The 17,384-nt window shown below is 34.9% G+C and overlaps 1 protein-coding gene across 2 annotated transcripts in view; it reads right to left on the reverse strand.

The window, feature by feature from the left end:
- Window positions 1-17,384, reverse strand: part of LOC145271411 (uncharacterized) — a 681,202-nt gene that overhangs the window by 413,654 nt on the left and 250,164 nt on the right. For both annotated transcript variants that reach the window (XM_080126945.1, XM_080126944.1), the window contains exon 5: window positions 7,503-7,523. In XM_080126945.1, coding sequence (XP_079983071.1) covers window positions 7,503-7,523 — 21 coding nt within the window. The remainder of the gene's footprint in view (window positions 1-7,502; window positions 7,524-17,384) is intronic.

Here is a 17,384-nt window from a genome sequence, read left to right on the forward strand (position 1 = left end):
CATGAGGACCCCCAAGACGAGAGCCAGTCATTTCAATTGATGCCAGATTGATGTAAAGATAAAAGCTTGGTTTTAGATGCATTAAAAGTAACAAGCCACCTCTTTCCCCATTGTACCACTTGCTCAAGATTAGAGGAGAGAGAATCAGAGAATCGTTTACAGTCTTAGATGTGCTACCATAGATAGTAGTGTCATCAGCATAAATGTCTACGAATGATGTAAGGATGTGATTTGGGAGAGCATTAATGTAGATCAGAAAGAGAGTTGGGCCCAGAATGGACCCCTGAGGGACTCCAGCATTTTTTTTTTAAACTAATCTTGAATGTTTTTATGTTACCTTGTTTTTAAACTTGTTTTTCTTGTTTTATTTATGTATTTTGTCTGTATTCTCCTGTCTTATCCGTTACCCCCCCTTCATGCTACAAAGTAAACGATAAAAACAAACAAAATGCCCGAAACTAACGATAAAAAAACAAAACAAAATGCCAGGAATTATTCTCTATTAGAGTAGATAAACTTGGGACTTTATTTAAGTAGTATACTTAATATATACTATTACTGCAAGCTTGCCTGTATTGAAAATGCTTGCTTCCTGGCTAGCCAATCAAACCATCTAATATAGTTAGCCTTATTTTCAATTACATTCGAAATATAATACAATGCCATTAGTAAAGAAAAAGTTACCCACGAAAACGAACCTCGTAAAGTAAAACCTTGAATAATTATCTAAACTCGAATGTAAATTAATATTAAGCCGATTTTACAAATTGATAATAGTTAATTATTGGATTTTAATTAATTATAAGGTGAAACTCTAATGATTCAAACTCGATAGATAACGACAAACTTCCACCCATTAATATGGGAGGGGAGATTATCATCAAGTATCCTGAATTGTTAAATTAACACCGGACTTACTACTTAGATATAAATAAGTCACTTGTACCCATTCCCCCCCTCCCTTTTTTTTTTTTTTTTTTAATGGAGAGTAGATAATACAGTGGATGTGTTATCGGCAGCTCTAGTAACTCTCGCTTCTCCTATTTTGTCATTCAGTCCTCATTTAATGAGTGATTTTTCTGACAAAGGGTGAAGAAAAAGCTGCTTAAAGGTCGGTAGTACTTGGTGACCAGTAGTCTGAGATGTCTGAAATTTTTCTGTCTCTGTCTGTCCTTGTGGTCATGTCACTAGTAAGAGTGCTGAAGGTAAACGTTTTGTCTGGGCTGACGTTATCCGTCTGATAGTCAGGGACCCGAACCTATGATTAACCACTAAGGAGGCTGTCCTATCAGCAGGCGCAAAGTACTGGGACTGCTGTATTGCCATTTGGTGAGTGGATCTGGACCATGCAGTAGTCTCTGGTGGGGACTCTCGATGCCATACTAGTGGGTAATTGTTACGGCTTTACCTTTTCGTGCGCTACAAAAAAAAAAAATTTTCCTGTCTTTTTCTCTCTTACTTTCCCTCTCTGTACTGTTCTAACCAAGTATGTCGACCTATTCCACAAATCCCCAAACCTCAACATGAAATATCTCCAGAATAAAAACTCGATTAAACCTAGAACCCCATCTTCCAACGTAGACCCCTACTACCAGGTCTCCTTCTCCAACATCAGGGGCCTACGTTCCAACCTTCCAGAGGTTGAAACCCAATTACAGGAGACAAAACCGGACATATTATTTCTAAGTGAAACTGGAATAGGGCCGACCACTTCCCTACATGAGTTCATAATTAACGGATACTCTAATTTAACAGCTAAATCTGACACCCAAGATCGCCATGGGCATGGAATATGTGCCTACATTAAGGATGGCTTCCCGTGTGGCAGGGTTATCTCTAGAGAAGATCCTAATTTACCCTATATGTGCTTCCGGGTTGCACTTGCTAACACCACTGCATTTATATTTGCCCTCTATAGGCCCCACAACGGCGGAGTTACTATCTTTAAGAGCATATTTGAGAAAATAGACCACATACTGTCTCCACATCCCTCGGCTAACATCCACATCTGTGGTGACTTCAACGTTTATAACATGGAATGGCTGACCCATTCAAATAAGACAGATGATGAGGGGAGGTTTTGTCATGATTTTGCCATTGCTTATGACATCACTCAGATTGTTCGCGAACCCACTCGTGTGCCCGATACACTCGGTCAATATGCAAGCCTCCTAGACCTTTTTCTCTCAACTTCCCCTGAGCTATGTTCATGCTCCGTTCATTCTCCTCTAGGATCCTCCGACCACTCCGTCGTATCAGTTAAGATAAAAACGAAATGTAAGAAGCCCCCAGACTGTATACCGATACTCTATGGCGGACTGGGATAGCTTCCATACATTCATATCTGATTTACCTCTGCACTTCATGTTTAAAAAGGAAGTGTCCACTATAGTATCAGATCTGACTGAATGGTTAATTGTAGGCATAGACCAATTCATACCATCTAAAAAATTCCAACAAAAACCTAACAGCCAGCCATGGTTCTCCCCAGAATGTGCTGCTGCTATCGCGCACAGAAATCACTTTTTCCATAGCTACCAACGTAATAGATGCACTGAGACTAAAGCTGCTTTCCGGACTGCCAGCAACCACTGTAAAAGAGTAATAAAAAAATGCAAGAGAGCTATATGCCCAGTCTGGTAGCTGATCAGCGGCTTGGTTCCCACCAGTTTTGGCAAATAACAAATAGGATCCTGAACAGAAGTGTGCGTTCTATCCCAACCATTATCAATGGACCAAAGGTCATCTCGTCAGCGTCAGACAAGGCCAAACTATTTGCAAAGAACTTTGCAGCTAATTCTACCCTATGCAACGAAGGCCATCAACTCCCCATATTTCCTCCTATAACACAGAACAAGCTAGGTAACATAAAAATATCTGTGCATGAGGTCGCCAAGCTAATCAAGAACCTAGATTCCAGTAAAGCAACTGGCCCTGATGGCATCCCAATTATAGTGTTAAAAAAGCTTCAACCAGAACTTGCTCTCATACTTACGAAACTGTTTAAGCGCTGCCTTAAGGAGAAGTGCTTTCCGACTCCCTGGAAGACCTCATCAGTTTGCCCTGTATTTAAGAATTTAGGTGATAAGTCATCTCCCTCTCAGTACAGACAAATAAGACTCCTGTGTGTTATGAGTAAGTTGCTGGAATCCATATTAAATAGAGAAATAGTCAACCACCTCAGCAGGAATAACCTTCTTAGTGACACACAAAATGGTTTCCACTCTGCAAGATCTACTGCAGATGTGCTGACAGTTATATCCCACAGGATTAGTGAATCTCTTGACAAAGGCTTCCTTTCTAGGGCAATTGCTCTTGACATATCAAAGGCCTTCGACAAGGTATGGCATAAGGGTCTACTTCACAAGATTTCCAGCTACGGTATAACTGGAAATGTTTTCTCAATCATTAAATCATTTCTCTCCGATAGGCTCATAAGAGTAGTGGTAGATGGACAAAAATCGGAGGCCTGCAATATAAATGCTGGAGTCCCTCAGGGGTCAATCCTAGGCCCAACTTCTCTTCCTGATCTACATCAATGACCTCCCTAAACACATACTTAAATCATTCGTTGACATCTATGCTGATGACACGACCATCTACGGCAACAGATCAAAGGCTGTAAATGACAAAGTTCTCTCTGATTCTCTCTCCTCTGATCTCGAGCATGTGGTTCAGTGGGGAAAGATGTGGCTGGTTACCTTTAATGCATCCAAAACCAAACTCCTATCCTTACATCATCAACGCTCTGATCCCCATCTGGCATCAATTGTGATGGATGGCTCTCGCCTGGGTGAGGCCCCGTGTTTTGACAAGCTTCTGGGTTTGACCTTTACTCCTGATCTGAAATGGAACACGTACATCAAGTCTGTTGCCAAGGTCGCTGGAAAGATGGTGGGATCCTTCTACTGCTCCAGAAGATATCTCACTACTGATGCAATTCTTTATCTATATAAAAGCCAAGTACGTCCAAGGATGGAATACTGTTGCCATATCTGGGCAGGAGCTGCTAAAAACAGCCTATCCTGCCTTGACAGAGTACAAAATAGACTTCGTGGCTTAGTGGGGGATGCCCTTTTCTCTGCCCTGCAACCTCTCTACCACAGAAGAGACGTTGCGAGCCTATCCTTGTTTTATCGTTATTTCCATGGCAGGTGCTTGTCTGAACTCCAATCCCTGGTCCCCCCTCGCCAATCTTTCACGAAAAACACCCGTCTAGCTGAATCCACTGTGAAAAATTTCCCCCACTCTATATCTGTGCCTAAATCAAAACGCGGATTCCATGAACAAAGCTTCTTTCTTAGAACTGCACGCCTGTGGAACTCTGCCTGCTTCCCACCGAACTACAACTTGGACGTCTTCAAGTCCAATGTTAACAAATTCCTAATGAACCGCCCCCTTAAGTAAACACTCCATCAAATCTCCACACTAACATAATGTACTTGCAATAACCCTTATCCCTGAGTGGCTTCCGGGCCTTGATAAGTGGTGATCACTGTGTAAAAAAAAAAAAAAAGAAGCTTGTCAAAACATGAGGCCTCCCCAAGAAGATAGCCATTCATTTCAATTGATGCCAGATGGGAATCAGAGCGTTGATGATGTAAAGATAAAAGCTTGGTTTTAGATGCATTAAAAGTAACCAGCCACCACTTTCCCCATTGTACCACTTTAATTAACACTTTAAATGACATTTATTTATACAAATACAAATTCATTAACTTATTAAAAATGATTTTTTTTCTTTGACTAACTAATCAAAAAAAAACATTCCTTATAACAACAATAAAACCATATGGCTTATACAACACTTATGCATTTACGAACACTTATTTTAAAATTCTCTCTTTTCTCATTTAATCTTTTCATAAATTTCGATAGAGATTTTTTTTCATAATTTTTTTATTTTTACATATGAATTTTATCTTTCACCTCATAAGCATAATACAATTTAACATTTTTTTATATTTTAAAATAGTTGACTTTAATTAACACTCAGAGGAGAGAGAATTTGAGAGAACTTGGTCGTTTACTGTCTTAGATGTGCTACCATAAATGGTAGTGTCGTCAGCATAAATGTCTACAAATGATGTAAGGATGTGATTTGGAAGATCATTAATGTAGATCATTATACAGTTTTTGTATTTCATGAAATAAATTTTAGTTTTTAGCGAAAGTTGAAAATGGTGTTACACTGTCATAGATGTATTATTACAACAATAAAACCACATGGCTTATACAACACTTATGCATTTACGAACACTTATTTTAAAATTCTCTCTTTTCTCATTTAATCTTTTCATAATTTTTTTATTTTTACATATGAATTTTATCTTTCACTTCATAAAAATGGGATTAAATCAACCCCCCCCCGACCAACGTCGGGTAATACTGTTTGTTTTATAATAAAAATAAATTATTGAATTAAAAAAAAAAATAGTTAATTAATATAATCTGACCGGCCATGCTTAGCAACGAGCCAGACCAACGCTAACACCGTATTTCTGTTATGGAATTGTTCATACTACTACTTCATACTTCACAGTGCACGCACAGATGAACACACGACCATTACAGCGTGTTTTCTTTTTTTTTGTTTGACGATGTAACTTCTTAATGTTGTTCCATTAATTGGAAAGACGTTTATGGATACAATTGGACAACTTTCTTAAATCAAAAATTCACAGACGGTAATATCTCAATTACAGTATAAATACAATTAAACATTTTTTTATATTTTAAAATAGTTCTTCCATTTCTTTTCATTAACTTGACTTTAACACTTTAAATAGCATTTATACAAATACAAATTCATTAACTTACCAAAAAATGATTTTTTCTTGGACTAACTAATCAAAACAATACAATCCTCATAACAATAAAACTAAATTGAATTAAATAAAAACAAACAAAAAAAAATAGTTAATTAATATAATCTCCTTTTTCAAAACAAATATGCAACTTAGTTAACGTTATCACATATGCATAAGCATTATAGAATATAGTTTGTTTTTTTAAGTTTGTCAGAACTTATTTCCCACATTTATTGTCTAGCATAGATTTGATTACATCTATATATATAAAAGCGAAAATGTTTGTTTGTGTGTGCGTTTTCGTGTATGTCCAAGAAAGGCTTTTTTCCAAGAAGCGATCGGTCGGCTCCCTCTTTCTTAAAACTTTTTATATCGCGTCTAGATCGTAACATGTGCGAGTTAACAACGGAGGTCGCCTGCCTATTTAATTTGCCCGACTTTCAAAAGATAAATATTCCACATATTCGGATCGCCGCATGTTGCATTCACTTTTCAGTATAAAAACAGCGGAACTGGATTCGAACCGGATGTAAACGTCACCGTCGACTATCCCGCAGTAAAACTGCGGAATAACGTGATGTTTAAAGTTCACTTTTAATACTGCCCCGCAGTCAAAGTTGACCTCATTAAGTCATTAAGTACGAGCACCTGCCAATTATTAATTCTTAAATAAATGCATTCAACCACGGTAGTGGTTGAATATATGCTTAAGTCCGAAATTGAATGAATCGAGACACATTCAAACCCCCACCACTAATTCCGTTCGCAACCAAATTTCAAACAGGTTATATAGTTGGATAGAACACCTCATTAGCTACATTTTGAAAAAAAAATTTCGAAAATTGGTTCAGTAGAAAAAAAGTTACAACAAAATATGTGGGTTCACAAACAGGAGAGTAAGTACATAAGTGACTAACGCTTTTTTTTTTTATTTTGCATAACTTTTTTTGTATATAAATATTTTTTACTGCGATTTTGCCAATATGACATGTTAGCGTAACTGTTAGAGTACCGAGGTTTGGTGGAAAGATTTTAGGTTCAATCCCGTGTATCGTTTTTTTTTATAATTAAAAAACCGAACTTTTTTTTTAATAACTAATTTTTTTAACTCTCCTTATGATTTTATAGCAAAAAATGGTGAATTTATCGATTAAAAATATTAGTGAATTCTATGATATACATATTCTTTGAATGAACTCAAATTTTTCGTTGTCACATTTGATGAAAAATGTAGTCCCATTTTGGCAATGCGTCTGACCAATGATGCTTTTGAACCCGCGACCAGCACTGCGATGTCATCAGCAGCAGCCTGGGCATAAATATTCCTATTTTTAAACTCCTTTAAAAGAGGATTCAGCATACAGTTCCATAGTAAAGGTGATAAAATCCCACTTTGGGGGTTTCATTTAACTACTTCCCTTTTCCGTTACTATTTCGTGGTGGCCAAGCGATTAACGTCGCACGTTTTTTTTTGTTTTTTTTTTCACACTTTAATTTACAACTTCGCCTCAACGGTTCGGGTTCGATCCTTCATACTTACCGACCAAAAATTTTTTTTTTCTTATTTTAACCCCCCCCCCACCTCCGACACATTTGTTTTGATTTACCCAAAACCACACACATATCCAAACACCCGGGCAACGCTAGGTACCTCCCTCTAGTTATATTTAAAAGAAAAAATGGAAGACTCACCGGAGGGAAACGGGTGCTTCGCTATGAAAAGAAAAAAAAATAAACACGTTAATTAGATAAAAAGTATAAGTATGTATACATGTAAATATATATCTATATATAAAGCTGAACGTGTGTATGTGTCTGGTCACGAATAGGCTCCTATATGGTTGACCATTTTAAAAAACTGATCACATATAATGATAGAAGATGTATCGAGACACAGGAATGGGTATGTTTGATCTGGCAGAACGTTGGTTCATTACAATTGTGGGGTCTGCGTTCGCGCCTGGTCCACAAAGTATGGAAATAAAAAATTTAAAAAAAAAAAGTTTACAAATGTTTTTGATATAGATGTACATAAAAATACTTTGATAAGTATGTTTTAACTTAAATAGGGATGGTATAATAAAATTGTGGGGTCTGAGTTCGTGCCTGGCCTCCATAGAATAGAAATAGGCACAAACTTTAATAAAGACTTTTCATATCTATCTGCGTAAGTATACTTTGATAATTATGTTTCAGTTTGAAGAAATGTGGTATAATAAAATTATGGGGTGTTCGTTCGCGCCTGACCTCCATAGAATGGAAATATGTCACAAAGTTTAACAAGTTTTTTTAATATAGATCCACACAATATTGTGATAAGTGTTTCAGTGTGAACAGGTATGGTATAATAAATTATGGGGTTTATCTATTTTATTTTTACTTTCATCATATTTTGCTTTGGTTTTGATATCCGCAAATTCGAAGCTATCTCTTTACAACCCTTCCTTTTCATAACCTTTCATACTTTCATAAATCAGAGTCCATTTTCTGTAGGCTGTTTTTGAACCCAGTCAACGGTGGGTACTTTTGCTAGTAAATATATATAATAGAATACATTATATATATAAAATAAGTCATCTATAATATAATCTCACCTATCTGTTTAAATGGATGGATGTATGTATGTTTGTATGTCTGCCTAAAACTTTTGATAGAGGTGACGGATTTTCGCGAGATCGGTATCGTTTTAACGCTCGACTCTTCGGACGACAAATATCGAAAAATTGGCTAAAATATTAATTCCTTTTCTACTTTTTTCGCCATTGACTAGCCTTAATTTAAATCTACATCACTTCCGTTTTGGCGATGGATGCAACAGCAAAGACGTCGCATTTTTTTTCTTTTTCACATTCTTTTCTTCCTTCGCAGTGCAGGTTCGAGCCTGTCTGCCTGCCTTTTTGTGGCTCTTTTTTCATATTTCTCAAAAACTTCACATGTCTGACTATATAGTGATTTTTCACAGTGGTCAACTCAAATATACATGTGTTAAGGCTTGAAACTGCACCGTTATCCATTTACAACTGGGGCTCAAAAGAGGTAAAAAATGACCTAAAATGACCAAAAATGACACTTTTTGCCCTATAGCGTTCAATCCATTCATTAGATTTTCCTGAAACTCAACCAAAATATGGAGACCATTGTTCTTGATATAAATTCAATATGAGTGACCCTGGCAAAATTCTGGTTCAAACACATGCGGCTTGTTGATATTGACTGTTTGAAGATCGGATTAATTACAGCTGTTTTCATTAAATAAATTTGTACAGTGAAAAAATTTTGTTTACAAAAATTCCTGTTGCGCCCCTAGAGGCTCAAAAGGGGTCAAAAATTTCCTCAAATGGCAAAAAATGACACATTTTGCGCCATAACTTTTGATCCATTCATTAGACTTTTTTGAAACTTGGCCAAAATGTGGAGGCCATCCTTGTGGGACTTCTGGGCTAAAATAAACGTGCCTTTTTGGAGCTCTTTTTTCATATTATTCAAAAACTTAATATTTATGTCTATATAGTGGTTTTCCATGGTGCTAAATTAAAATATACATGTCTTAAGGCATGAAACTGCACCGTTTGTCTATTTTCACTAGGATTCAACGTTCCCAGGAGCTCAAAAATTCCTGTTGCGTCCCTAGGGGCTCAAAAGGGGTAAAAAATGCCCTCAAATGGCCAAAAATGACACTTTTTGCCCCATAACTTTTGATCCATCCATTAGATCTTTTTGAAACTTGGCCAAAATGTGGAGGCCATTGTTCTTAATAAATAACCCTGGCAAAATTCTGGTTTGCGTCCCTGGGGACTTTCAGTGCTAAAACGCCCCTTTGTGTGCCCCTTTTTGTGGCTCTTTTTTCATATTTCTCAACAAAAACTTGATATGTCTGACTATATAGTGGTTTTTCATGGTGGTCAACTCAAAATGTACATGTATCAGTGCCTGAAACTGCACCGTTATCCATTTACACTGGGATTCGGCATCCCCAGAGGCTTAAAAGAGGTCAATAATGCCCAAAAATGACACTTTTTGCCCAATAATGTTTGATCCATCCATTAGATCTTTTTGAAACTTGGCCAAAATGTGGAAGCCATTGTTTTTAATATAAATCCAGTATGGGTGACCCTGGAAAAATTGTGGCTCGCATCCCTCTGGGACTTTTAGGGCTAAAAAACATGCCTTTTTGGAGCTCTTTTTTCAGATTACTCAAAAACTTAATATGTATGTCTATATAGTGGTTTTCCATTGTGCTAAATTAAAATATACGTGCCTTAAGACATGAAACTGCACCATTTGTCCTTTTTCACTGGGATTCGGCATTCTTAGGAGCTCAAAAGGGGGTGACAAATACCCCAAAATTGCAAAACAATGACACTTTTTACCCCATAACTTTTGCCCCACCCATTAGATTTTTCTGAAACTTGTCGAAAATGTGAAGGCAACGTTGGCCCTTCACTCTTCTCACATTCATCATTTCTTCACTTATTTTTTTGTGGCGCCATCTCACATGCGGCACCAGAAGAGGACCACGCCCGCGCGGCTTGTTTCTTGTTTTTGTTTATATTTTTCGGTGATTAAACTGTACAAGTACCAAAACGACAAACAAAAACAAAAAAAAAACGGTACTTGTACAGTTTAATCAAGACATTAAAAACTGAAAATATCAAAAAAGGTTATATTGTACGTATTCGTTATGGAATGAAGTTCCCTGAAAAAAAAAGAATTCGCTTAATTTCATCAAATAGTTTTTTTATTTTTACAGCAAAAAAAACAAAAAAACAATTTATGATACCAATAAAAAAGTAACCATGTTTCAATTTCTAGAAAGAAAAACTATTATTTAACATGGGGAGGGGGATGTCGGCGCTTTACACTGAGTTATCTCCCCGGGGTGTGTTTTTAAAATCCAAACATGGCTACCTTCATCGCACTGCCATAAAAACGTACTTTTTCGCTGTAAAAAAAATTAAAACATCTACTTTATCAAATTGGTGAATTTTTTTTTTTTTTTTTTTTTTTTGGAGAACTTCATTCCATTACAGGTACGTACAATATAAGATTTTTCAGTATTTTCGTTTTTAATGTCTTGATTAAACTGTATAAGTACCGTTTTTTTTATAAAAGAAATCTTAATATAAAAGATGCAAATATTTGGGAGCAAAACTCTTCAATATATCAATATGTATGAAATGTGACGTTTTGAAACCTCACCAATACACACATAGTGTGTTTAATGTTGAAAAAACTCAAGAAACTGTGTAATTTTGTTGATATTTTGACAAAGACGTCGTCGTAGTCGCCGTCATGATAAAAAAAATTATCTTCCGTCAAGGGTGTGAATTCCATAAAGAAACGTTAATTTAATTTGAATAAAATAAAATAAGCACCAAGTGCGCTTGAAAGCCAAATCACAACGTAATATTAGGAAAATAAACAAATATTTTACTTGTTTGAAATTTATAACATAAATATATTTCGGAGATAAACTCCATCCTCAGTATGTTTTTTCTTTTTTTTTCTTTTCTTCTTCCTTCCCATGTTGTAAAGTTTGTAAAGAGCCTTCCATCATGGGTTTCCATACAGAAACGTTGTTTTAATTCAAATAAAATAAAATATGCATCAAGTGCGTTTGAAAGCCAAATCACAACGTAATATTAGGAAAATAAACAAATATTTTACTTGTTTGAAATTTATAACATAAATATATTTCGGAGATAAACTCCATCCTCAGTATGTTTTTTCTTTTTTTTTCTTTTCTTCTTCCTTCCCATGTTGTAAAGTTTGTAAAGAGCCTTCCATCATGGGTTTCCATACAGAAACGTTGTTTTAATTCAAATAAAATAAAATATGCATTAAGTGCGTTTGAAAGCCAAATCACAACGTAATATTAGGAAAATAAACAAATATTTTACTTGTTTGAAATTTATAACATAAATATATTTCGGAGATAAACTCCATCCTCAGTATGTTTTTTCTTTTTTTTTCTTTTCTTCTTCCTTCCCATGTTGTAAAGTTTGTAAAGAGCCTTCCATCATGGGTTTCCATACAGAAACGTTGTTTTAATTCAAATAAAATAAAATACGCATCAAGTGCGCTTGAAAAGCCAAATCACAACGTAATATTAGGAAAATAAACAAATATTTTACTTGTTTGAAATTTATAACAAATATATTTCAGAGGTATACTCCATCTTCAGTGTTGTTGTTTTCTTTTTTTTTCTTTTCTTCTTTCTTGCCATGTTGTAAAGTTTGAGAAAGAAAAGGGTGTTTGTAAAGAGCCGCGCGTTGTATATCAGCGGTTGTATTTTGAAATGTTGGAAGAGTGCGTAGGCAACACAAGAATAACGTCCAGAGTGTGATTCCATATAGAAACGTTGATTTGGCTTCCAAGTGCACTTAGTTCATATTTTATTTTATTCAAATTAAATCAACGTTTCTATCTGGAATTCACACCCTTGACATAAAGGTTTTAAAATAAGCAAACCAAACTTGGCTGCTTTTTCAGAAAAGGGCTCTACGAACAAATTTATCTTTAGTTGACCTTTGATGAGTAAATATTTTCGTTTACTACATGATTTTTAGAACATGACATCTTCATTCTGTGACGAGTATGTGTATCATAAAGAGTTTTCTTTTTTTTTTTAAATAAGTGTAATTCTAAATATACAACAACAAAAAACAAAACTATATTTGAAAAAAAAACAAAAAGAAAAACTATATTTGAAAAAAAAAAGAAAAACTATATTTGAAAAAAAAACAAAAAGAAAAACTATATTTGAAAAAAAAAAAAGAAAAACTATATTTGAAAAAAAAACAAAAAGAAAAACTATATTTGAAAAAAAAAAAAGAAAAACTATATTTGAAAAAAAAACAAAAAGAAAAACTATATTTGAAAAAAAAAAAGAAAAACTATATTTGAAAAAAAAACAAAAAGAAAAACTATATTTGAAAAAAAAAAAAGAAAAACTATATTTGAAAAAAAAACAAAAAGAAAAACTATATTTGAAAAAAAAACAAAAAGAAAAACTATATTTGAAAAAAAAAAAAGAAAAACTATATTTGAAAAAAAAACAAAAAGAAAAACTATATTTGAAAAAAAAAAAAGAAAAACTATATTTGAAAAAGTAAAGAAAAACTATATTTGAAAACAAAGAAAAACTATATTTGAAAAACAAAAATAAAAACTATATTTGAAAAAAAAAAGAAAAACTATATTTAAAAAAAAAAAGAAAGCTATATTTGAAAAAAAAAAACGTAAACATGTTTGAAAAAATATATATTAAAAAAAAATATCTATTATTTTGGAGGCCTGCAACATAAATGCTGGAGTCCCTCAGGGGTCAATCCTGGGCCCAACTCTCTTCCTGATCTACATCAATGACCTTCCTAAACACATACTTAAATCATTCGTTGACATCTATGCTGATGACACGACCATCTACGGCAACACATCAAAGGCTGTAAATGACAAAGTTCTCTCTGATTCTCTCTCCTCTGATCTCGAGCGCATTGTTCAGTGGGGGAAGATGTGGCTGGTTACCTTTAATGCATCCAAAACCAAACTCCTATCCTTACATCATCAACGCTCTGATCCCCAGCTGGCATCAATTGTGATGGATGGCTCTCGTCTTGGTGAGGCACCGTGTTTTGACAAGCTTCTGGGTTTGACCTTTACTCCTGATCTGAAATGGAACACGTACATCAAGTCTGTTGCCAAGGTCGCTGGAAAGATGGTGGGATCCTTCTACCGCTCCAGAAGATATCTCACTACTGATGCAATTCTCTATCTATATAAAAGCCAAGTACGTCCAAGGATGGAATACTTTGTCATATCTGGGCAGGAGTTGCTAAAAACAGCCTATCCTGCCTTGACAAAGTACAAAATAGACTTCGTGGCTTAGTGGGGGATGCCCTTTTCTCTACCCTGCAACCTCTCTCCCACAGAAGAGACGTTGCGAGCCTATCCTTGTTTTATCGTTATTTACATGGCAGGTGCTTGTCTGAACTCCAATCTCTGGTCCCCCCTCACCAATCTTTCACGAAAAACACCCGTCTAGCTGAATCCACTGTCAAAAGTTTCCCCCACTCTTTATCTGTGCCTAGATCAAAACGCGGATTCCATGAACAAAGCTTCTTTCTTAGAACTGCACACCTGTGGAACTCTGTTCCGTCTGCCTGCTTCCCACCAGACTACAACTTGGATGTGTTCAAATGGCCAAAATGACACATTTTCCGCTATAACTTTTGATCCATTCATTAGACTTTTTTGAAACTTGTGGAGGCCATCCTTCTGGGACATTTAGGGCTAAAATAAACGTGCCTTTTTGGAGCTCTTTTTTCATATTATTCAAAAACTTAATATTTATGTCTATATAGTTGTTTTCCATGGTGCTGAATTAAAATATACATGTCTTAAGGCATGAAACTGCACCGGTTGTCTATTTTCACTAGGATTAAACGTTACCAGGAGCTCAAAAGGGGGTCATTAATACCCCAAAATTGCAAAAAAAAAAATGACACTTTTTACCACATTACGTTTGCCCCATCCATTAGATTTTCTGAAACTTTGGCGAAAATGTGAAGGCAATGTTGGCATTTCACGTTTCTCAGATTCATAATTTCTTCACTATTTTTTTTGTGACGTCATCTCATATGCAGCAATAGAGGGGGACCACACACATGTTGATATTGACTGTTTGAAGATCGGATTAATTACAACTGTTTTCATTAAATAGATTTGTACAGTGAAAAAATTTTGTTTATAAAAATTCCTGTTGCGCTCCCAGGGGCTCAAAAGGGGTCAAAAATGCCCTCAAATGGCCAAAAATGACACTTTTTGCCCCATAACTTTTGATCCATCCATTAGATCTTTTTGAAACTTGGCCAAAATGTGGAGGCCATTGTTCTTAATACATAACCCTGGCAAAATTCTGGTTTGCGTCCCTGGGGACTTTCAGTGCTAAAACGCCCCTTTTTGTGGCTCTTTTTTCATATTTCTCAACAAAAACTTGATATGTCTGACTATATAGTGGTTTTTCATGGTGGTCAACTCAAAATGTACATGTATTAGTGCCTGAAACTGCACCGTTATCCATTTACACTGGGATTCGGCATCCCCAGAGGCTTAAAAGAGGTCAATAATGCCCAAAAATGACACTTTTTGCCCAATAATGTTTGATCCATCCATTAGATTTTTCTGAAACTTGGCCAAAATGTGGAGGCCATTGTTTTTAATATAAATCCAGTATGGGTGACCCTGGAAAAATTGTGGCTCGCATCCCTCTGGGACTTTTAGGGCTAAAAAACATGCCTTTTTGGAGCTCTTTTTTCATATTACTCAAAAACTTAATATGTATGTTTATATAGTGGTTTTCCATTGTGCTAAATTAAAATATACATGTCTTAAGACATGGAACTGCACCGTTTGTCCTTTTTCACTGGGATTCGGCATTCTTAGGAGCTCAAAAGGGGGTCACAAATGCCCCCAAATTGCAAAACAATGACACGTTTTACCCCATAACTTTTGCTCCATCCATTAGATTTTTCTGAAACTTGTCGAAAATGTGAAGGCAATGTTGGCCCTTCACACTTTTCACATTCATCATTTCTTCGCTATTTTTTGTGTCGTCATCTCATATGCGGCACCAGAAGGGGACCACGCCCGCGCGGCTTGTTTTTTGTTTTTGTTTATATTTTTCGGTGATTCAACTGTACAAGTACCAAAACAACAAACAAAAACAAAAAACGGTACTTGTACAGTTTAATCAAGACATCAAAAATTGAAAATATCAAAAAAAAAAAAAGTTATATTGTACGCATCCGTTATGGAATGAAGTTCCCTGAAAAAAAATAAAAAACTTCACTTAATTTAATCAAGTAGTTTTTTTTTTGTTTACAGCAAAAAAAAAAAAAAAAAAAAAAACAATTCATGATACCAATAAAAAAGTAACCATGTTTCAATTTCTAGAAATAAAAGCTATATTTTAACATGGGGAGGGGGATGTCGGCGCTTTACACTGAGTTATCACCCCGTACTGTGTTTTTAAAATCCAAACATGGCTACCTTCATCGCACTGCCATAAAAACGTACTTTTTCGCTGTAAAAAAAATTAAAACATCTACTTTATCAAATTGGTGAATTTTTTTTTTTTTTTTTTTTTGGAGAACTTCATTCCATTACAGGTACGTACAATATAAGATTTTTCAGTATTTTCGTTTTTAATGTCTTGATTAAACTGTATAAGTACCGTTTTTTTTATAAAAGAAATCTTAATATAAAAGATGCAAATATTTGGGAGCAAAACTCTTCAATATATCAATATGTATGAAATGTGACGTTTTGAAACCTCACCAATACACACATAGTGTGTTTAATGTTGAAAAAACTCAAGAAACTGTGTAATTTTGTTGATATTTTGAAAAAGACGTCGTCATAGTCGCCGTCATGATAAAAAAAATTATCTTCCGTCAAGGGTGTGAATTCCATAAAGAAACGTTGATTTAATTTGAATAAAATAAAATACGAATCAAGTGCGTTTGAAAGCCAAATCACAACATAATATTAGGAAAATAAACAAATATTTTACTTGTTTGAAATTTATAACATAAATATATTTCGGAGATAAACTCCATCCTCAGTATGTTTTTTCTTTTTGTTTCTTTTCTTCTTCCTTCCCATGTTGTAAAGTTTGTAAAGAGCCTTCCATCATGGGTTTCCATACAGAAACGTTGTTTTAATTCAAATACAATAAAATATGCATCAAGTGCGCTTGAAAAGCCAAATCACAACGTAATATTAGGAAAATAAACAAATATTTTACTTGTTTGAAATTTATAACATAAATATATTTCGGAGATAAACTCCATCCTCAGTATGTTTTTTCTTTCTTTTTTTTCTTTTCTTCTTCCTTCCCATGTTGTAAAGTTTGTAAAGAGCCTTCCATCATGGGTTTCCATACAGAAACGTTGTTTTAATTCAAATAAAATAAAATATGCATCAAGTGCGCTTGAAAGCCAAATCACAACGTAATATTAGGAAAATAAACAAATACTTTACTTGTTTGAAATTTATAACAAATATATTTCAGAGGTATACTCCATCTTCAGTGTTGTTGTTTTCTTTTTTTTTTCTTTTCTTCTTTCTTGCCATGTTGTAAAGTTTGAGAAAGAAAAGGGTGTTTGTAAAGAGCCGCGCGTTGTATATCAGCGGTTGTATTTTGAAATGTTGGAAGAGTGCGTAGGCAACACAAGAATAACGTCCAGGGTGTGATTCCATATAGAAATGTTGATTTGGCTTCCAAGCGCACTTGATTAATATTTTATTTTATTCAAATTAAATCAACGTTTCTATCTGGAATTCACACCCTTGACATAAAGGTTTTAAAATAAGCAAACCAAACTTGGCTGCTTTTTCAGAAAAGGGCTCTACGAACAAATTTATCGTTGACCTTTGACGACGAAATATTTTCTGTTTACTACATGATTTTTAGAACATGACATCTTCATTCTGTGACCAGTATGTATATCATAAAGAGTTTTCTTTTTTTTTTTAAATAAGTGTAATTCTAAATATACAACAACAAAAAAC

The sequence above is a fragment of the Euprymna scolopes genome, chromosome 46 (assembly GCF_053919585.1).
Source record: "Euprymna scolopes isolate OS-2025 chromosome 46, ASM5391958v1, whole genome shotgun sequence".
NCBI lineage: Eukaryota > Metazoa > Mollusca > Cephalopoda > Sepiida > Sepiolidae > Euprymna > Euprymna scolopes.